Raw genomic sequence first — 23,671 nt, 5'->3', positions numbered from 1 at the left:
CGCGCTCTGCTCAGGGAGAGCCAATAGCATGCGGCCATGGCCGAGTTTAAATCGTTTATTTGGAACGTGCGGCGGTTGAGGGACGAGGTTGTGTGAATGATCGGCGGATCCGTTCTTGTAAGTTTCATCCCGTTACTCCCTTCCCTTCCCTAGCGCAAACCCCGAGGGGACCGGCTCGGGCGCTGATTACTTGGTGCGCCATAGTTTTAACTATGAATTGGTTTAGCAAGCATCCAGCAAACCCATCGTCTTACTGACGAGGAGGAGAGGGAGGGAGAGAGAGGAGAGAGGAGGAGGGAGGGAGAGAGGAGGGAGGCGGGTGTAGCGGGGCTTGGACCGTCCGGTTCACGGACAGTTTTCTTTCGTGGAAGCCCGCTTCTGCGAACGAAAGAAAGGGCAAACACCACCCGAGTAAATGCTGAACCCCAGCACCCGCCAGTTGAAATACAAACGGAGGTATCTACTGGAGTTACTGCGGCGCACGACATGGGGTCCATGAGTTAACGTTCACTGCCAATGACATTTCATCTTGTGAGAATCGGAGACTGACTGTATTGAACAACGGGGAGTCGGCATGAACACGAGTTATAACAGAACTACATGTAACGCTAAAGAGCACGGCCAGACCATGGAGCCTAATATATATCTCATGGGTTTCCAGTCGGCTTCGTATCGTGTTACAATTGTACATTGAGGTGAGAGGTCGTTGACCCCGGCGGTTACTCTCTTTACAGATGTTGTAAGATATTACAGCTTCGGCATGTAGATAGAAGCGAACACAGGTTTTCAGTACACGCTGTTGCCAGCGAGGGTTATTTATTTCAAAAAAGTTCACTGCGCATACTCACACATTCACGAGACTGATAAGATATCGAATATATCACATGACACAAATCAAACCATACTCTACTTAAAGTTAGTTACCATTATATACTGCTCTCCCCTTAGAAATTAAAATAACTTGTCAATTAGATAAACGAGTAATTTTATGAATGTAATCTGACGACTGGATTACGCACTCTTTCTGATCTCCTGAGTGGTTCAGGGGCAGTGTCAGGTTGTGGTTTGAAAGGAGAGTCAAGTTCATAGAAACATAGAAAATAGGTGCAGGAGTAGGCCATTCGACCCTTCGAGCCTGCACCGCCATTCAATATGATCATGGCTGATCATCCAACTCAGTATCCCGAACCTGCCTTCTCTCCATATCCCCTGATTCCTTTAGCCACAAGGGCCATATCTAACTCCCTCTTAAATATAGCCAAACAACTGGCCTCAACTACATTCTGTGGCAGAGAATTCCAGAGATTCATCACTCTCTGTGTGAAAAATGTTTTCCTCATCTCGGTCCTAAAAGATTTCCCCCTTATCCTTAAACTGTGACCCCTTGTTCTGGAACAATGTTCATGATCATTTACCTTTGTCTCGACTTTGAAGACTCTGATTTTACATCTGAACTTGGAATAATACCAAAGCCTGACAGATCTACTTCTTGTTTAAGAAGGAACTACAGATTCTGGAAAATCGAAGGTAGACAAAAGTGCTGGAGAAACTCAGAGGGTGCAGCAGCATCTATGGAGCGAAGGAAATAGGCAACGTTTCGCGCTGAAACCCTTCATCAGATCTACTTCTTTGACTATGCTTTGCTCTTGTATCGGTTCATCCCTTGCTGGGATCATATGGTTTACAGTGCCCTCCATAATGTTTGGGACAAAGACCTATCATTTATTTATTTGATTCATGGACATTGTTAGTTGCTGGGTGACTTCTCTGGTGATGCTCTGCCAGGCCTATATTGCAGCCATCTTTAGCTTATGCTTGTTTGAGGTGCTAATCCCCTTCAGGTTTATCTTCAGCATATAAAAGGCATGCTTACTTGGGTTCAGATTGGGTGATTGACTTGGCCACTCACGAATTGACCATTTTTTAGCTTTGGAAAAACTCCTTTGTTGCTTTAGCAGTATGTTTGGGATTATTGTCTTGCTGTAGAATGAGCTGCTGGCCAATGAGTTTTGAGGCATTTGTTTGAACTTGAACAGATAGGATGTGTCTATACACTTCAAAATTCATTATGCTACTACCATCAGCAGTTGTATCATCAATGAAGATAAGTGAGCCAATCACTTAAGTCAGCAGCCATACATGCCCAGGCCATAACACCCCCATCACTGTGTTTCACAGATGAGATGGTATGCTTTGGATCTTGGGCAGTTCCTTCTCTCCTCCATACTTTGCTCTTGCCACCACTCAGATATAAGTTAATCTTTGTCTCGTCTGTCCACAAGACCCTTTTCCAGAACTGTGGTTGTTCTTTTAAGTACTTCTTGGCAAACTGTAACCTGGCCATCCACTTTTGCGGCTAACCAGTAGTTTGGATCTTGCAGTGTAGCCTCTGTATTTCTGTTCATGAAGTTTCCTACGGACAGTGGTCATTGACAAATCCACACCTGACTCCTGAAGAGTGTTTCTGAGCTGTTGGACAGGTGTTTGAGGATTATAGAGATAATTCTTCTGTCATCAGCTGTGGAGGTCTTCCTTGGCCAGCCAGTTCCTTTGCAATTAGTGAGCTCACCAGTGCTCTCTTCTTAATGATGTTCCGAACAGTTTAGTAAGCCTAAGGTTTGGCTGATGTCTCAAACAGTTTTATTCTTATTTCTCAGTCTCATAATGGTCTATTTGACTTAATTGGCACAACTTTGGTCCTCATGTTGATAAACAGCAATAACAATTTCCAAAGGTGATGGAAAGACTGGAGGATAGACTAGGTGCTGTGAGCTCTCTTATACCTGCATTAAGGATGAAATTAAACACTCCTGAGCAATTACACCCGTGAAGCCATGTGTCCCAAACATTATGGTGCCCTGAAATGTGGGGGGGGGAACTATGTATAAACACAACTGTAATTTCTACATGGTGAAACCAAAATGTATAAAAATGGCCTTTATTAAAATCTGACAATGTGCACTGACTTTTTTTTTCTCTATTATAAATCTCAAATTGTGGAGCACAGAGGCAAATAAATTATGGGTGTTTGCCCCAAATATTATGGAGGGCACTGTATGTACACACTTCAAACACGTCCTCCAATTTCTACCAAGAGCCTCCTGGTACCACACTTCAACTACTGTTCCCACCTCCCATTTATTTGCTTTGTAAGGGGGGGCTGAGAACACAAACCTGATCAAGAGCATTGAACCCACGTTCTTTTTGACTTTCTGATCAGATTGTTTGCGTTCAACCATGGGAGATGGGTTGGGTAGAACCAAACTCGGTCTCGTTCTGAGCCTTTTCATGAGAAGTTCAGCTGTGGTATACCGTGTGGTAGCTTGTGGCGTGGTACGATATTTCAGTAAATAGCTCACTGCTGTGACATACTGAATTTTGAATTCCCTTCAAGAACTTATTTCTTGAGAGCTCCTTTGACTATCCTGACTGACCTTTCAGCTGTGCCATTAGATGCCAGCTGATAAGTTGGCACTAAGATACACTTGATACCATTTAGCTTCATGAAAGATTGGAACAGTGCAGAACCAAATTGGGGGTTGTTGTCAGAGCCAAGCTCTTCAGGTAATCCATGACATGCAAAGATAGACTGCAATGCGTCTATTGTTCTTTCTGTGGTTGTGTTTGTACTTGTATGTATCACCTCAATCCACTTTGAGTGGCTATCTACCAAAACAAGAAAATTATTATTCCCATGTTCACAAAAAATCCACATGAACCCTCTGAAAAGGTCTAGTAGGCCAAGACCATGTTTGCAAAGGGGTTTGGGCAGGCCTACTTCCACAACTCTGACAAGTGATACATTTTCTTGCCATTGCTTCTATGTCATTGTCCAATCCTGGGCAATACATGCAACTTTGGCTGGAGAGTTCATCCTACAATATCTGTGTGTCCACTTTGGAGTTCTTTAAATGTTCTTTGTCTGAAAAAAATGGGTACTATTACCCTGTGACCCCATTTAATACAGCCTTGCTCACATGATAGTTCATGTCGTCTATTGTGATGTGGTTTTAGTTCATTAGTACATTGTTTTATTTCTGACCATCCACACAAAGTTTATTCGCTTACTTGTTTTAGCACTGTGTCCTTTTGACTTTCAGCAGCAATTTCAGCTGCTATGACTGAAAAGTCATTATCCACTGCTTCTGTGACATAGATAGCACCTTCAGTGTCCACATCTGATTCTTCATGAGGCAAAAGCGACAATGCTTCAGCGATGGCATTTTCTTTTGAGCTACGGTACTCAATTCTGGAGTTGCACTGTGACAGGAGAACTGCCGAGCGCTGCATCCTCAAAGCTGCCACTGTAGGTATTGCTGACCAAGGACCAAGAATAGTGAGAAGTGGCTTATAATCAGTAACCAGATTACAGCTTCCACGTTACCTTTCAGCGACTGTGGCACTGGTCACGGTCTACAGTAGACAGTTTCCACGTCGCGTTGAGTCCTGATTTGTGCTTGCTCGCCCTATATTCTATTGTAGCTGTCAATGAACATAGCATGATGTTTCTGCAATAACTGCCATTGTTTAAAAAGGGTTCTAAGAGTAAACCTAGCAATTATAGACCTGTTAGTTTGACTTCAGTGGTGGGCAAATTAATGGAAAAGATACTTAAAGATAATATATATAAGCATCTGGATAAACAGGGTCTGATTAGGAACAGTCAACATGGATTTGTGCCTGGAAGGTCATGTTTGACTAATCTTCTTGAATTTTTTGAAGAGGTTACTAGGGAAATTGACGAGGGTAAAGCAGTGGATGTTGTCTATATGGACTTTAGTAAGGCCTTTGACAAGGTTCCTCATGGAAGGTTGGTTAAGAAGGTTAAACTGTTGGGTATAAATGCAGGAATAGCAAGATGGATTCAGCAGTGGCTGAATGGGAGAAGCCAGAGGGTAATGGTGGATGGCTGTTTGTCGGGTTGGAGGCAGGTGACTAGTGGGGTGCCTCAGGGATCTGTGTTGGGTCCTTTGTTGTTTGTCATGTACATCAATGATCTGGATGAAGGGGTGGTAAATTGGATTAGTAAGTATGCAGATGATACCAAGATAGGGGGTGTTGTGGATAATGAAGAGGATTTCCAAAGTCTACAGAGTGATTTAGGCCATTTGGAAAAATGGGCTGAAAGATGGCAGATGGAGTTTAATGCTGATAAATGTGAGGTGTTACACCTTGGCAGGACAAATCAAAATAGGACGTACATGATAAATGGTAGGGAATTGAAGAATACAGTTGAACAGAGGGATCTGGGAATAACCGTGCATAGTTCCTTGAAGGTGGAATCTCATATAGATAGGGTGGTAAAGAAAGCTTTTGGAATGCTAGCCTTTATAAATCAGAGCATTGAGTATAGAAGCTGGGATGTAATGTTAAAATTGTACAAGGCATTGGTGAGACCAAATCTGGAGTATGGTGTACAATTTTGGTCGCCCAATTATAGGAAGGATGTCAACAAAACAGAGAGAGTACAGAGGAGATTTACTAGAATGTTGCCTGGATTTCAACAACTAAGTTACAGAGATAGGTTGAATAAGTTAGGTCTTTATTCTCTGGAGCGCAGAAGGTTAAGGGGGGACTTGATAGAGGTCTTTAAAATGATGAGAGGGATAGACAGAGTTGGTGTGATCAAACTTTTCCCTTTGAGAATAGGGAAGATTCAAACAAGAGGACATGACTTCAGAATTAAGGGACAGAAGTTTAGGGGTAACATGAGGGGGAACTTCTTTACTCAGAGTGGTAGCGGTGTGGAATGAGCTTCCAGTGGAAGTGGTGGCGGCAGGTTCGTTGGTATCATTTAAGAATAAATTGGATAGGCATATGGATGAGAAGGGAATGGAGGGTTATGGTATGAGTGCAGGCAGGTGGGACTAAGGGAAAAAAAATTGTTCGGCGCGGACTTGTAGGGCCGAGATGGCCTGTTTCCGTGCTGTAATTGTTATATGTTATATGTTATAACTGATCCAGTTGTGTTGGTCTTCGACTTGGAATACAGATTTCCAGTTTCAGTAAGCGGAGCCAATATTTGCCCATCAACGTTTGCCTATTGACGTAACTTGCAACAACTATTGACAACTTGTGTATGTGTGTGGGGGGGAAGCTTTTAGATCTCGTCCCTGTACGGGAACCCAACCATTTCCCTGTCGGGTCTCCGTTGTCGTTGGGGCCTAGCACCGTGGAGCTCGGAGGCTCCGGCCGCGGGTCCGGTGAACAGTGACATCGGGAGCTCAACGGCAACTTCTCCCGCCCGAATTGCGGGGTTGAAAGTGACCTGGAGAGGGGCCTTACATCGCCCGGCGCGGCTTAATCAGCCGCGGGACTTGCTAGCGTCCACCAGGGGCTCCAACATCAAGACCCCGGAGCAGGGCCTTGCATCGCCCGGGCGCGGCTTTAAGTGGTCGGTCGGCAGCTCGACTCGCGTTGCAGCGGCCTCTGCAGTCCGTCTGTCTTTTTATTATTTTTTGTCTCGTTTGAATGTAGTTTTTATTTTATTTTTATGTGTATGTGTGTGGGGGGTGGGGGGGACTTTTAAAAATCTATCCCCTGCACGGAGAACCCGACCTTTTCTCTGTCTGGTCTCCGTTGTCGTTGGGGCCTAGCACCATGGAGCGGCCTCCAGCAGGAACGACCTGGGGCTCCAGTCGCGAGGCTGCGGACCTACTCACCATCGTGGAGCTGGCCGAGTTCGGAGCGGGAGGAGCGGTGGTGGTGAGCTGCTGCGACCCGACCCCGAGGATTCGGAGGCTAACCACAGGTCTGGTGGACAGTGACACCGGGAGCCCGTGGGTCCCTGCTGCGAGACCGCTTTTCGGGGCTTCCGCAACGGCGACTTCTCCCGCCCGAGTTGCGGGGTTGAAGAGTACCTGGAGCGGGGCATTACATCACCGCCCCGCGCGGCTTGGAATGGCTGCGGGACTTTGCTAGCGCCCGCCGGGGGCTCCAACAACAAGACCCGGAGCGTGGCCTTGCATCACCCGGCGTGGCTTTAATGGCCGTGGGACAATTACCATCGCCCGCCGGGGGCTTTGACTTTGACTCTGACATCGGGAAGGGAATGGGAAGTGCGGGGGAGAGATAAGTCTTTGCCTTCCATCACTGCGAGGAGGAGATGCGCTGTGATGGATGTTTGTGTAAATTGTGTTGTGTCTTGGTTCTTTCTTGTGTGTATGACTGCAGAAACAACATTTTGTTTGAACCTCAATGGGGTTCAAATGACAAATAAATTGTATTGTATTGTAAATGGCCGCGGGACTTGCTAGCGCCCACCGGGGGCTTTGACTTTGACGTCGGGAGAAGAATGGAGAGCAGGGGAGAGACAAGACTTTGCCTTCCATCACAGTGAGGAGGAGATTCACTGTGATGGATGTTTGTGTAAATTGTGTTGGTGTGTGTCTTGGTTCTTTTCTTGTGTATGACTGCAGAAACCAAATTTCGTTTGAACTTCGTGTGAGATTCAAATGACAAATAAACGGTATTGTATTGTATATCTGCGCTTTTCCCAGAACTTTCCTGTGAAGTCCTTATCCCTGTCTTGTCATGTTTTGGAACTGCCTTTTGACCGTTGACTGTGCCAGCATGTGTTGGTTGAAACTCGTGTGCACTTTGACATGCCATCTCCATGGCCAAAGCAGTTTTGCATGCCAAATCAAAGATAAGGGCTGGTGTGTTCAGTAATTTTGATTGGATTCGCTCATCCAGCATTTCACATGCAAATCTATCATGCAAAGTTCGATCCATAAATGGCACAAAATTGCAGTGTAGAGACAACTTCTTTAATGAGGTAATGTACTCGCCCAGTCTCACCAGACTTCAGGTTTCTTGTGTGGAATTTGTAACTTTCTGCAATCTCTATGGGCTTAGGGTTAAAGTGATCATCAGGTTTTGAGAGAACAGTCTCAAATGAAACTTTCCTTGCTTTCTCTGGGGTTAGGATGTTGGTGAGAGTTTCATAAACTTCAGGATGGCTTTCTTTTGTTCCTGGATGGCCTTGTTTTGTGCTCTTACCTGCACTTGATCATCCTCTCTCTTCAGCTTCAATAATGTAATTTGCAGTAAAAAAACATGTCCATTCGCTCACAGTACATGGTAAAGGTTTATCAATTCTTGACATAAGATATAGTATATATCACATGACACAAATCATACCATTTTAGTACTTAAAGTTACAGTTACCATTATATACACTACAGTCTTTACAGATGTCTGGCCTAGTGTAATGTAGGTGGTTCTGCTATCGTGCAATAGGCCTTGCTATAAAAACAATGGTGTCAATGGAGAAGCGGGGCGAGGGGATGTTTATTATTGTCACGTGCACAGAGGTGCAGTGAAAAGCTTTATTTTGCATGCAATCAAATCAGATAATGTCATGCATAGATACAATCAAGCAAACTCGAGTACAATAGTGCAGAATATAGTTCTCAGCATTGTAGTGCAACAGTTCTAGGGACAAAGTCCGATGTCTGTAATGAGGTAATGAAGAATTGGACCATACCATAGCTTATGGAAGGACCATTTAGAAGGTTACTAGACTAAGTGGGACCCGTTGTGTCCCATGTTCATATGGGAGGGCTGGTCCCCAACGCAATATTCCACCTCTCCGCCAATTCCAATATTGGTTGGGGGGGGGGGGGAGCTTTCTGAAGTGCTAGTATGGGTGTTGTGGGCTGAATGGACTGGTTTCCAGAGGGCTAGTATTGACATTGTAGGCCAAATGGATTCTTGGGGTGGCAACTCGGTCACTCAAGCCTGATGTGCTGACAGCTCACTCACGACTGGTGGGCTGACAGTTGACTCGCATCTATTCCTTGAAATTCGATTTCAAGCAGGGTGCAAGGCCACCAAATTCAAGTGCAGTTTCATACCACGTCAAGCAGGGTGCAAGGCCACTAAACTCAAGTGCAGTTTCCTACCACTTCAAGCAGGGTGCAGGGCCACCAAATGCAAGTGCTGTTTCATGCCACTTCGAGCAGGATGCAAGGCCACCACATTCAAATGCAGTTTCATACCATTTCAAGCAGGGTAAAACCACACTAAACACCACACTCACAGTTCAGTAGACATTCAGTGTGTTCAGTTGATTTACAGCTCAGACAGAGTCGTTACCTCTCCCTCCCCCATCTTGCAGAGACTGAGCCACACCCACACTTCCAGGTTTTATAATCCCTCCCCATCCCACCAGAAGGGGCGTGGCCTTCATGGCATAATTGACAGGAGAGAGATTCTCAACATTTTATAAACACTAATAACACTTTTATTTTTCATTGATGGGAAGAATCCTCTGCATTTGATGAGCTGAGGGGGACGAGTAAGATGGCCAAAAATCACAGATGTAAGTGGTAGTGTTTTATCTAAAATCAATATACAGTGCAAACAGGAAGTTGTCAAGTTTAGACTTTTAATCATTTGCTATTTCAAACCAACCACCACCAACCACCATTTGCAGTGCTTTATTTCAAACCAACCACCATTTGCAGTGTGTTATTTCAAACCAACCACCATTTGCTGTGCTTTATTTCAAACCAACCACATTTTCATTTTCAAACCACATTAAGGGCACTCGAGGTCAGTAAAACCATACTCACAGTTTAGTAGACATATGTTCAGTGTTATTCGCAGCTGCGACAGAGATGTGAACCTCTCGCTCCCCCATCTTGCAGAGACTGACTGAGGCACTCAACACTTCTTTTATAGTCCCTCCAGAAGGGGCATGGCCTTCAGGAGAGAGAATCTCAACATTTTTTAAACACTAATAACTCTTTTATTTTTCATCGATGAGAACAATCCTCTTGTCCTGCACAGCGGAGGGGGACTCTTGAGTAAGATGGCCAAAAATCACAGCCGTAAGTGGCAGCGTTTTTTCTAAAATCAATATACAGAACAACAGGAAGTGGTCAAGATCAGACTTTTAGTAATATAGATATATAGTCATAGATAGATAGATAGATAGATAGATAGATAGATAGATAGATAGATAGATCGATAGATAGATAGATAGATAGATAGATAGATAGATAGATAGATAGATAGATAGATAGATAGATAGATAGATAGATAGATAGATAGATAGATAGATAGATAGATAGATAGATAGATAGATAGATAGATAGATAGATAGATAGATAGATAGATAGATAGATAGATAGATAGATAGATAGATAGATAGATAGATAGATAGATAGATAGATAGATAGATAGATAGATAGATAGATAGATAGATAGATAGATAGATAGATAGATAGATAGATAGATAGATAGATAGATAGATAGATAGATAGATAGATAGATAGATAGATAGATAGATAGATAGATAGATAGATAGATAGATAGATAGATAGATAGATAGATAGATAGATAGATAGATAGATAGATAGATAGATAGATAGATAGATAGATAGATAGATAGATAGATAGATAGATAGATAGATAGATAGATAGATAGATAGATAGATAGATAGATAGATAGATAGATAGATAGATAGATAGATAGATAGATAGATAGATAGATAGATAGATAGATAGATAGATATTTATATATAGATATAGATAAATAGATTTTGCAAAATCTGACCATCATTCATTTTATGGTTTAAGGTGTTTTATGCCAATTTACATAGTCTCTGAAATATATGGTGAAGTCGGAGATAGGGACATTTTTACCGACTCCGACTCCAGCAGCACCAAAATTACTCCAACTCCACAGCCTTGCTTGCAACCGGGGCTCTGGAATTCTGGCTGATCTGTTCCCATAGCTGACTTCCGTGGCCTTGTTTGCGGGCCGGTGTCTCAGCCCCCTAAAGGTCGTGACCTCTGGTTTGTCAAAACGGATAATAAGCCAAGGCTCTGGAACCAAGCGTGCCAGGGTGGACTGGGAGTAAAAGAAGTGCAAGGAACAAACTTTTCTCGCCATTTTTCTTACAACTTCAACAATGTTTAACATCTCTTTTGTATCCAAATAATAAAGGATTAAGAAAGAAGATGGCTTTTGAAAACTGTCAAAAGATGTCATTCCAAGAAAATCTAGAAGCTATCAAGGAACGAATGAAAGAAAAACGAAATCAGAATCTGGCTAAAATCAACAGATCTAAACATGCCCTGAGTTCAAAAGTTACTTCCAAAGTACTGAGTAAGCATTGAATTTTATTTCTACTAAAATTTCATTTTCAGTTTCTACCAGTGCTTTTGAAACTTGTTTTTAAACATTTGACAGATAAGAGCTCTTTCACTAAAAGTATCCAAGCAAACAATCAGAGCCTAGCTTTGTCTGTACAAGCAGAAAAGAAGAAACTGAGAGTTGCATCTGATATCATTTTGGCATTGAAAAAAGAACGACAAGCAATGATGTTCTACATTCTTATGCTAAAAAAACAGCTTGAAGATCAAGTTGAGGTATTGAACCAAATCCAATTGTATTTATTTTAAATTTGTCATCATTCATTAATAATAAATGCCGTTAATTTGTGTTGTATCAAGTTATGGAAACTATTTTAAAGTCTTGGATTTTTTCTCAGTGTAGTTTATAAATGTTAGATCTGAAAAGGTTATTAAGTACCAAAATAAAAATGAGTAAATGAATGATCAGTATGATTTTTACAGTTTGAAAAGCTTATAGCTTTGGTGAAGGGAAGTTTGTGTCTCAATCTTCTAAAGGGTATGACCGCATCCTTGCTGCTTGTGAGGGGTCAGTGGCAAAATTGCTCGACTGCTAAGCTAAAAGATGTAGAGACCTCGAGGCCACAGCCTTCTGCTCTTTTTGGTTTAGTTTATCACATGAACAATGAAAAGCTTTTTTGTTGCGTGCTAACCAGTTTGCAGAAAGACAATACATGATTGCAAACGATCCATTTAAAGTGTACTTTGCTTACCCATGGATGAAGACATTTCTTATTTTTAGTAAGTATGCCGATGATACTAAGATAGGAGGGGTTGTGGATAATGAAATAGATTTTCAAAGTCTACAGAGAGATTTATGCCAGTTGGAAGAGTGGGCTGAAAGATGGCAGATGGAGTTTAATTCTGATAAGTGTGAGGTGCTACATCTTGGCAGGACAAATCAAAATAGGAAGTGCATGGTAAATGGTAGGGAATTGAAGAATGCAGGTGAACAGAGGGATCTGGGAATAACTGCACAGTTCCCTGAAAGTGGAATCTCATGTAGATAGGGTGGTAAAGAAAGCTTTTGGTGTGCTGGCCTTTATAAATCGCATTGAGTATAGAAGTTGGGATGTAATGTTAAAATTGTACAAGGCATTGGTGAGGCCAATTCTGGAGTATGGTGTACAATTTTGGTCGCCTAATTATAGGAAGGATGTCAACAAAATAGAGAGAGTACAGAGGAGATTTACTAGAATGTTGCCTGGGTTTCAGCAACTAAGTTACAGAGAAAGGTTGAACAAGTTAGGGCTTTATTCTTTGGAGCGCAGAAGGTTAAGGGGGGACTTGATAGAGGTCTTTAAAATGATGAGAGGGATAGACAGAGTTGACGTGGATAAGCTTTTCCCACTGAGAGTAGGGAAGATTCAAACAAGGGGACATGACTTGAGAATTAAGGGACAGAAGTTTAGGGGTAACATGAGGGGGAACTACTTTACTCGGAGAGTGGTGGCTGTGTGGAATGAGCTTCCAGTGAAGGTGGTGGAGGCAGGTTCGTTTTTATCATTTAAAAATAAATTGGATAGTTATATGGACGGGAAAGGAATGGAGGGTTATGGTCTGAGCGCAGGTATATGGGACTAGGGGAGAATACGTGTTCGGCACGGACTAGAAGGGTCGAGATGGCCTGTTTCCGTGCTGTAATTGTTATATGGTTATATGGTTATCATCCCTGTCCTCTGATCTCAAATGTGAAATAGAAGACCTTGTAATCCATTGCCAGGCATTTTAGTTTTGTAAATGGGAGTAATATTTGAAATGATTACATTTGTTGAAACTAATAATGGCTCCATTTGTTCAGCCAAGTTGGATGTGTTGATAACAATTCTAAATATTTAATGTTTATTTACAAGAGATTTCAAGATTTTATTTGTTTTTAAAGTTTTCAATAGTTGCATTCAGTAGGCCAGTCAACGTCTGTTATGAAAATAAATCATTGCAGATACAGGCCTTTTGTAAAACCGATTACATTAAAATGTTTGGTCCTAATAGTGATGGCCATCATCACAGTTACTAGCTTGGTTCTCCCGAGAATAATCCACATTTGCATGAGAAAGCATGACTTTTTTTACTGATTGAAGTATTGTGCTAAAATTGAGTTAGACATTTTTTCAGCAAAGCATAAATAATGAAGAACCATTGTAATACCCAGTGTTATGGTTGTTACAGAATTTGAGATTCATCCCCGATTCTGTCAGAGAAAATCTAAGCATCTTTGAACAGGATTTGGTGCATGGTTTACCAAATTGTTCGTCGCCCTTTGAACCTGTCATTCAGTGAGTATATTATGAAATATTAGAATTTGGTGTGGGATGGAGAATTTAAATATCAGGTAACTAGAAGCTCGACTCCAACATCAATGTTGACTACAGTACCTACTGCCCCATTTCATTTAAGGACTGCATTCCATGCCCTTAGTTTCTGTATTTCTGTTGTTTATGTCCTTTTGATGATAGTGGCTTTCCTCTACATAGTTGATAAAATCTGTCACCACAAATCATTTATTATCCTGCTCTTGTCCCTTTTCTTCCTGGCTGAGGTAAATGTTCGACTGATCTTCACCGTCCACCTCAGCCCCCTAATGCCCCTGTCCCACTTAGGAAATCTGAACGGAAACCTCTGTAGAGTTTGCGCCCCACCCAAGGTTTCCGTGCGGTTCCCGGAGGTTGCAGGTAGGGAGACTGACAAAAACCTCCGGGAACCTTGGGTGGGGCGCAAAGTCTCCAGAGGTTTCCGTTCAGGTTTCCTAAGTGGGACAGGGGCATAAAGGTCAAGGCACCTGTGCATTTTCTGGCAACTTCAAAAGGATTCCATCCCATATGCACCTTTGCTTTCTCTCCTCCAACAAATACTTCCTCCTGGAAATGTGATACAACACCTGCTTTTGTTAATATAACCTTTTTGTAACTACAGTAGTTTGAATTATTTTGAAAACATCTGGACAAATTATCTTTTTGTATACAAGTGTGTAAAAAAAAATACTTCTCAGTGTAATGTCTTTCTTTTAATGGCTTTTTTTCAGCGATGTTGCAAAGGATATTTCATTGGAAAACTCCGGAGCTGATTGCAACACACCTGCAGTGAACTTAACTGTAGTATCCAGTCTAGAGGACAAACAACCTACTTCAGTAAAGATATCAAGTGGTAAGACTGCACATTAATCTTAAGGACGAGAAGAAAATACTCTTAAATCAAGATAAAGTTCCTTCCATGAAGTTCCAGTGAGCTTGGAAGGAGTACCTGTCGTACAGGATTACAGGATTTGCCTGGATAACATGTAAGGTTTTCCCACTCCATCTTGGCATATGTGCCAATAATAAACCAATACCAACCCTACATCAACACTACTCTGGGTGTTCTATGTAGTTTGGCTCTAGCAATAAATTTTGGTGGTCTAGTTCACTTAGAATACCTGATAATTAATTGTATTTTTATCATTGATGCTTCTAATGTGCCAGTAAAGCTGAAACAATTAAGAATTTAGTGTAAGAAACAACTAGATGCTGGTTTATACCGAAGATAGACAAAAAGCTCTAGTAACTCAGCGGGACAGGCTGTACGGAAGAAGGGTCTCGACCCCGAAACATCACCCATTCCTTCTCTCCAGAGACCCTGCCTGTCTCGCTGAGTTACTCCAGCTTTTTTTGTCTATCTTTGCAAATAAGAATTTCATTGTTCCAGTTTATATTTAGTGCATATGACACACACTCTTGATTCTTTTAAAGCAGTTTATTGACCTTAAACCAACCTACCATGATTTTGATAATTAATGGAAAATGTTGGTTTCAGTTTACAGGTCGAATGTATGTTTGACCTGGGAAGTGTGACAAACCTGCATTCAATACTGTAATGCTAAACAAAAGCAAACTTTGCAATTTTTCTTTCCCCAATTGTTTAGGTCTGTTCCCCAAACGTATTTGCTATTTAAACAAAAGGATATTAATCTGTGATTTCTAAGTATTTCAAGACTTTGTTTAAAAAAATATTTTTTTTGTTTTCAAAAAGGGAGAAGATCTGCATATCATCTAAGGCCAGTCTCTGATAGCAATGCAGTAACTTCATTTGATGATGAATATATTGAAAGACTCGAGTTGCCAAAGGGGGTTTCAAGGAGAAGGCGAACTGGGAGGAAAAAGCCCTGTGGCCTTGGACACTTGGACACTTTTCACATTTCTGAAAATGACTCCGAAATATCTTGGGCAAATGAAGAAGAAAAGTTTGCCAGGCTTCGACCCAGAAAAGAAAAACAAAATTACCTGGATTGCAGTGATACTTATAACTTTGATAATGAAGAGTGCATTCATCTTACACCTTTTCGCAGGAAAGATGAATCAATTGCAGTTGGGAATGTGGACAATACCAAAACCTGTTCAGAAGATGAGTTGGATGATGGCCTTTATAGACCCCCTGCTGATAAAAGACGTAGAAAATCAAATTATAATGAAGTTAAAAATGAAGGGACACCAGCTTTAACCACCAGCCTCAGATCAAGCAGATCAAGTGTAACTCTCCAAAAAAGGGTGCACAAAGATCGTGAAATGAAAGAGGAGCAGATCAATGGCAAGTAGAAGTAAATTTGTCATTTTGATCAGTTGTTAGCCTTGCTCTGGTTCTGTCGACCTATTTTTCTGATAACTACTTATTCCCTGGCTACAATACTGGATAAGAAGTAGATATCCTCAGCATTGGGCACTTACTTTGTGTACAATATATATTCCAAGACTTCCCTGAACTGGAAGTGTACTGCATTGAAACAACTTCCTTGCTGATTTCTGCATTAACATCCTAGTGCTCCTGCTTCATTTTTCTTCTATTCATACTAAATGGGTACCCATTAAGGGTGATGTGGGCAGGAAAAGGCTGTTGTATATTTGAACTATTTGTCAATGCCTTGGTACTGTCTTATGAGGAAATCCAATAACTAGTTACCTGGAGAGAGTGGTCGTACAGTTGGAGAGCAGGGGGGAATCACAGAGAGGGGGCAGTTAGAGAGGAGGTTGTTCACGGAGAGGGGGCAGTTAGAGAGGAGGTTGTTCACAGAGAGGGGGCAGTTTGTGTACCAACTAGTTACCTAGTACTGGTCAATCTCTAAATATTGCATTGCTCAGTTGGTGGTTTTTGTATTTTGACTTCCTTTCTTTGAAGGATAATTTAAAGTAGTTTGAAGGATTCACAGATTTGTTAACAACTGGAATTAAGTGGTTAGAGAATCTCAAAGTGGTTTGTGTACTTACCTGCCTTTTGTACCAGCTGATAATTGGTTGAGAGAGATTTCAACTTACTGCAATGCTTGTGATAGGGGAGAACGGCCAGCTCTTTCCTGGTGTGATTATCTTAACGAATATTGGGCCAGGATTTAGTTTTGAAGTTCTGACTTTAATCCACTGCCATATTTGAAATAGATTTGCATCTGAATAGATAGAATTCCTGCTTTTAAGTCATGAAGTATCACTTGACCAGTGGCTTTATCCCATCCAAGGGAACAAGGAATGAAATCTGCTTTAATTGTCTTATTCCTAGAGTGCATGTTCACACATATTCCTTTTACAATGTCTGCTTTTTAACTGATAAACTCTTGAAATGGTGTTGACATTAATTATTTGAATGTCTTTATTTTATGGATAATAGGTTGTGCAGAGTAACAGTGAAAGTAAGTGGTTCTAATTTATTTTGTTCGATAGTTATACCCAATGAATATGAAGGTTGTAAAAAGACTGAAAAGGATGTGCAGTTGCATATTGAGTCGGGCGGTACACCAAGAAACATTTCTGTCAAACCCCAAGGCATGAAGCGTTTTCTAAATTCTGAAGGAAGCCGTATTGTTGAATGTCTCAAACCTGTACTGAAGAAATGCTTATTACTGGAACAAGAAGGGGAGAAAATTCAAGATGGTGGGATGGGTAAGCAAATAAATAAATTCTTAAAGGAACAGGGTATGGATATTATTACCAAATTGTATTAGCTCGAGTAGTCGGCACTCATACAGTGGTAGAGTTGCTGTCTCGCAGTACCAGAAACTGGTTCGATCCTGACTACAGGGGCTGTCTGTGTGGAGTTTGTACGTTCTCCCTGTGACCGCATGGGTTTTTTCCGGCTGCTCTGGTTTCCTCTCACATTCCAGGTTTGAAGGTTAATTGACTTCGGTAAAATGGTCCCGAGTGTGTAGGATAGAACTTTTGCATGGGTGATTGTTGGTCAGTGCGAACTCTGAGCCGAAGGGCTTGTTTCCTTGTATCTTTAAACTAAATTAGACTAGTGTGAAAGGAAATTATACCAAAGAGATGCTCTACGTTGGATTTATTTCATGTGATGGTTAGTATCGTTTTAGTTTATTGTAAGGGTATTATTGAAGTTTTGATTTATATAAGAAAATTAATAAGAATTTTAAACTTTGGTGTTGGATCACTAATTAATTAATCGAAACACTTTAAATCAGAATATACTAACAATTCCTTATAAACAATGCTCATTTCTGGTAAATGTATTAAAAAAAAATCAGCAATGCCCATTGGGAAACTATGCCTAGAGCACAGCTGTATTTACAAAATAAATTTTTTTACGATGTTTTATTGATGCAAACATTTTTCTCAAAACAGTGAAAGGCTTTGGAAATCGTTTCAGCTTGAGCGATGTCACCAATTGTTCATCACTACCCGCTGTAAACATGAAAAAGAATGTGGTAGAAAAAACAAATACGGTTTCACCCAAAGCTGCTCATAAACGGCGATGCACCATCCTTATAAATTACAAGGAACCCAGTCTCCATTTGTAAGTTGTACTTATCCTTGTATATCCAAAAAGTTACTTTGGAAGTGCCTTTGGACGAAGGCACCTCTAAACTCTTATTCTAGAATTGTGCACTCCAGTTCCACTTTAGGAACCTTTTCCACACATTCTTAAGTTCCTACTTGAATGTGTGAAATAGCTCTTGATCTTTTATTACCATTTTTATTCTTTGTAATTATTATCTGCCCCTTTTTTACTTATTCACTTAATAAACCTTAAAGCTTATGACCAGGCAGCTACTTGACTTGGAAGGTAAAGAAAAAATCTTTCAATTTGTCTTCACATCTTAAAAGACAATGGTGTCTGATTACTTTCAGGAAACCATGTGGATTTTGTTTTCTGCTTCCCAATTTCAAATTAACTTTGAAGTGCTTCTCTAGTTCTCGTTCAAAATAATAATAACCAATTAGACACTGTGTAATACAATAGTGTTCCCTAATTTATTGATCGTGTAATTCATATTGTGGAAATGTGCATTGTATCTGAAATGCCAGTCTGTATCTTTATTTGAATTTCTAGCTGAGATTCGTTGGAAGATTTTGCATGAGGATGCAAATAATGAGTGCAGATTTGATTTTCTCACCTTGAGTAGCATTGAGCTAATTTGATTCAATTGATTAAACTCTCAAGGGAGATAAAAATATGGAACAAGAGCTTCCATTTAGTCCTTATCTGTGTCGTTGTTATCCATGCACTTTACCAATTCAAAACCACCTCAGCTGACCTAGCGCCTTCCATACATACAATCACTTCCAAATTCCACATGTATACCAGTTCACATGAATCCCATAATTGATAATTCTCTGAGCTGACAAAGCTGGTGAGGCGCAGGAGGAGCCCCACAGAGCCCAGTCCCTCTACACACTAGAGTCTCCCAACCCCTGCAGAGTAGTTCCACAGCAATGGATTGAGTGGCCCCCAGCCAGCAACTGGAATGAATGGCTGCAGTTTGACAAAGACGTGACCAACATCAGTCAAGCCACAGCCAAAGGAGATGTAGATCGCCGACTCCAAACAATGACTGCCATCATTGTCAGTTATGCCACGGAAAGATTTGGCCATCGTGAGAAAGGTAACACCAAGCCCACCACCTACACCATGAACCGCAGGGTCACCAAAATACATCAACTGCGGCTGGAGCTTCAAACCCTCAAAAACCAGTACAAGACATCTACCGAAGAGGAGAAGCAAGCCTTGGCCGACCTACAAAACATCCTAAGGAAAAGTCTTATGACCCTCCGCAGAGCAGAGTGGCACAGGAGAAGAGGAAGAGAGAGCTAGGAAGCGAGCTGCGTTCATTTCCAATCCCTTTGGCTTTACCAGGCGATTACGTTGAGACTAGCGCAGTGGCCGCCTCGTGCTCAACAGATGAAGTAAATCACTTCCTCCATGACACCCTGAACGATCCAATGAGAGAACAGGAGTTCGAACCCAACAAAGCTCTCATCAGCCCAGCCCCCGCAACAACAGAGTTCAATCTGAGGGAGCCGCGTCTGAAGGAGGTGGAGGTCATCAAGGCGGCACGCTCAGCCTCTGCTCCAGGCCCTAGTGGCGTACCATACATAGTGTACAGGCGCTGCCCAGAGCTCCTTCGCCACCTATGGAAGATCTTGACGGTGGTATGGCGAAGGGGGAGAGTTGCTGACCAGTGGAGCGCTGAGGGAGTTTGGATTCCGAAAGGGGAAAACTCAAAGAACATTAATCAGTTTCGGTCAATCTCGCTGCTGAGCGTCGAAGGGAAGGTGTTTTTCAGCATCATCTCCCTAAGTAACTGAGTTTCGCCTCAAAAACAGCTACATCGACCCATCAGTGCAGAAGGGTGGGATTCCGGGAGTTCCCGGCTGCTTGGAGCACACTGGAGTAGTTACGCAGCTCATTAGATAAGCCCATGAAAACAGAAGCGACCTAGTTGTTCTGTGGTTGGACCTTGCCAATGCCTATGGGTCCATACCGCACAAACTGGTTGAGCTTGCACCACACCGACACCATGTTCCCAGCAAGATCAAGGTCCTGATCCTGGATTATTACCATAATTTCAGGCTGAGGGTGACTTCTGGGTCAGAAACATCAGACTGGCATCAGCTTGGAAAAGGAATAATAACGGGCTGCACCATTTCTGTTATTCTTTTTGCTCTTGCCATGAACATGGCGGCCAAGTCAGCCGAGGTGGAATGCAGAGGCCCCCTAACCAAGTCTGGTGTACGACAGCCCCCAATAAGAGCTTTTATGGATGATATTACCATCACCACAACATTGGTCCCAGGAAGTAGGTGATGGTAATATCATCCATAAAAGCTCTTATTGGGGGCTGTCGTACACCAGACTTGGTTAGGGGGCCTCTGCATTCCACCTCGGCTGACTTACCTTTTCCCTGTTGGGTCTCCGTTGTCGTTGGGGCCTAGCACCGTGGAGCGGCCTCCAACCTGAACGATCCGGGGGCTCGGGAGACTGCGGAGCGGCGGACTACTCACCATCGTGGGGCTGGCCGGCCTCTGAACGTGGGGAGCGATGGTGACTCGCTGCTGCGACTCGACTTCTGAGGCTCGGAGGCTCCAGCAACGCAGCCGCAGGTCCGGTGGACTGTCGGGACATCGGGAGCTCGCGTGTCCGGGGGGAGAGAGAGACCGCTTCCCGGAGCTCCCGCAACGCGACTTCTCCAGACCGTGTCGCGGGGTTGGAACGACCTGGAGCGGGGACGTACATCGCCCCGCGTGGCTTCATGGCCGTGGGACTTATCATCGCCCGCCTGGGGCTTGGATATCGGGAGAGACATGCAGAACAGGGGAGAGAAAAGACTTTGCCTTCCATCACAGTGGGTCCACTGTGATGGATGTTTGTGTGAATTAAATTGTGTGCATGTCTAGGAAATTGTCTTTGTTTGTATGGCTGTGGAAACAGAATTTCGTTTGAGCCTCACTGAGGCTCAGATGACAATAAATTGTATTGTATTGAACTGGTGGTGATGTGCCAGGACAGCAACTGGAAGACGTACTATGAGCCCATAGGGTGGGCTCCAGAGGCTTTGCAGGACGCTCACTCTGCAAAGTCCTCAACCAGTTGGGCATTACAGGGCTGGCAAAGAAGAGGGCCATTCAATCTGCAAGCGAAGCTGCAGAGAAAGCCACTAGGTGGTTTTGGATTAAGAGTGCTGATCCGTGGGCGATTGCTGCTGGGACGCAAGTCGGGGCTTGATCAACCCTGGCTGGGTCGCCCGAGCGAGGGTGTCTGATGTTGTGAGACCTGAAACACCCTATGACCCTAGGTCACATCACTGAGGATGCGTCCTAGCGCATCTAGAAGATGTATCTTTCACAATCACACATTCACTCCTGGTTTTGCAGTCTATAAAAAATGTCTTCCTTGTTTGCAAATTCCACTGTGCTGTAATCAAGTGTAGTCCTAAAAGTCTCAAATTCACACTTCCTGTCTTCCAGTTCTCATCTTGTGGGTGCCTGAGTTTAATAATTCTATCCTTAATCAGCCAGCACTCTCTTTCCACCAATTTCCCCTTTCTTTCCTTTTACAATTTTGAATATTCCCTCATGATTTATGAAATATTTAATAAAACTTGAATAAATGCAATTGCAATGGAAGCTGGTTCTAAGCAAATGTTACCTTTATACTGAACTTCCTCACTTTCCTGTTGATTAATCCACAAAGTAGATTGCCCTGGGGAGTAGAATAATTTTTGTCATCTTGCTTCAGTCTTGAGATCCTCTCAATCAGTTTGGATACAAAAATAGCACAATTACAAGTGGTTGTGCTGTCTATTTCAGATATTTGTGATTGTATTGTATTTTAATGACCACACAGCCAGGCTGGTGGAATTTGTTTCCAACATTTCATCAAACATTAAACTTGTAACAGATATACATACAAACAGACACCTTTCATAATACATAAGGGCCATGGTCATGTTGAATTCATCAAGTTTTGTGCTGTGTTGCTTCTATATCTATCCACATCTATAGAATTTAATGTCCATCCAAACCCAGTAACAAATGAAATTCTTGCATCAGCAACAACACAATTGGTTAAGGAAGTGACCAGCATTATTAAACATGAAGAACTAACAGACATAAGGATTAATTGATTTTTTATCTGTTCAACAGGAAATTGCGAAGAGGAGACAAATACACTGACACCCAATTTTTGAATTCGCCAATATTCAAACAGAAAAAGACTGATGGATCAAAACGTAAATCTGGGAAAAAACAATCTTTAAGTAGATACGACGAAGTTTTTGTCGGCAGCTGATAATTTCCACTAAATATGAACTGTGAGATAATGCTTAGATTTCTAGTATTAGTTTTGGTTGATGTTGGTTTTTTTATTTGTCCTATTAAAATTAATAGCTTCCAATGTATCTTAGATGCTCTAGAAATTATTTTTTTTAAGTACATCTTCACACCATTTGACAATTGGTCATTTATGTGATGCCTAATTTCTTTATCAAACTGCTTAGACCATGCAGTTAAATCAGTATCATGTACAGGTGCTCCTCAACTTACGATGAGGTTACGTCCGATAAACCCATTGTAAATTGAAAATATTGTAAGTCGAAAATGCATTTAATACACCTAACCTACTAAACATTCTCTTTCTTCTGCTGGGTCGTGTCTTTTTTTTTTTTTCTTGGGAAGCAGCACGATCTTGATGTTGGGCACTTTGTTTAGCAATATATTTTTGAGTTGCAGTTCTATTCACATAGTATTCCTTTTCATCAGAACATCGTAGTGATCAAGTGAGCACAGCATTCTTGTCACTTTAAGAGCGCTACTACGGCAGCAGCGAGAGAAGTTTACTCATTTTTAGAGAAACATTCATTTTTTATGGGATAATTTAATCTCAAAGAACAATCTTTTTTTTAACTATATTGGCTCTAATTGGATTTAATTCACCACTTTCTGTACCTTCCTCTCTTTATTGTCACATTTTTATTTTGAAAATATGGTTGGCAATGCAAAAACATTAATTGGAGATTTTGAACATTTAATCAGTTTTTTTCCAGCGGTTGCTGGACTAACGCTGTCAAAGTGACACGAATGTTGTGGGGAGAAGGTGGGGCTGTTATAACCATATAACAATTACAGCACGGAAACAGGCCATCTCGGCCCTTCTAGTCCGTGCCAAACACTTACTCTCACCTAGTCCCATCTACCTGCACTCAGACCATAACCCTCCATTCTTTTCCCGTCCATTTACCTATCCAATTTATTTTTAAATGATAAAAACGAACCTGCCTACACCACTTCCACTGGAAGCTCATTCCACACAGCTACCGACTTTTGGAGTTCGGAGGCACCGTCCGCAGACCCGGAGGACGGGAACATCGGGGGCTCCAAGTCCCTGGTGGGAGACCGCTTTTCCAAGCTCCGCAACGGCGACTTCTCCCGCTGGAATCGCGGGTTTAAAGGACATGGAGCCGGGGCCTAACATCGCCCGGCGTGGCTTAAACGGCCTCAGGACTTACCATCGCCTGCCGGGGGCTTTAACATCGGAGCCCCAGTTCGCCTCGACACTGCAGTTGGACTGCTGGACCACAGGAGAAGGAACAAAGGGAAGAGATAAAGACTTTGCCTTCCATCACAGTGAGGAGATGTTGGAGACTCACTGTGATGGATGTTTATGTAAACTGTGTTAAGTGTGGGTCTTGGATTGTTTTGTAATGTAAAAAACTGTAGAAATGAAATTTCGTTCAAACCTAGGTTTGAATGACAATAAATTGCATTCTATTCTA

At 42.1% G+C, this 23,671-nt stretch overlaps 1 protein-coding gene across 2 annotated transcripts; it reads left to right on the top strand.

The window, feature by feature from the left end:
- The first annotated feature begins 50 nt into the window (after nt 1-50).
- sgo1 (shugoshin 1) lies at nt 51-22,297 on the top strand. 2 transcript variants are annotated; one of them, XM_033012193.1, is made up of 9 exons: nt 51-117; nt 10,958-11,119; nt 11,270-11,382; nt 13,315-13,421; nt 14,168-14,289; nt 15,151-15,705; nt 16,827-17,045; nt 17,742-17,913; nt 22,044-22,297. In XM_033012193.1, the coding sequence occupies exons 2-9, from the start codon at nt 10,972-10,974 to the stop codon at nt 22,186-22,188; spliced, it is 1,581 nt and encodes a 526-aa protein (XP_032868084.1). In that variant the 5' UTR covers nt 51-117; nt 10,958-10,971; the 3' UTR covers nt 22,189-22,297. The 2 variants fall into 2 exon arrangements, with proteins under 2 accessions (XP_032868084.1, XP_032868075.1); XM_033012184.1 differs by having other exon boundaries at nt 52-117; nt 11,204-11,382.
- The last annotated feature ends 1,374 nt before the right edge of the window (nt 22,298-23,671 follow it).

This window comes from Amblyraja radiata, chromosome 2 (genome assembly GCF_010909765.2).
Source record: "Amblyraja radiata isolate CabotCenter1 chromosome 2, sAmbRad1.1.pri, whole genome shotgun sequence".
Taxonomy (NCBI): Eukaryota; Metazoa; Chordata; class Chondrichthyes; order Rajiformes; family Rajidae; genus Amblyraja; species Amblyraja radiata.
This window is presented reverse-complemented; position numbering and strand designations above follow the sequence as displayed.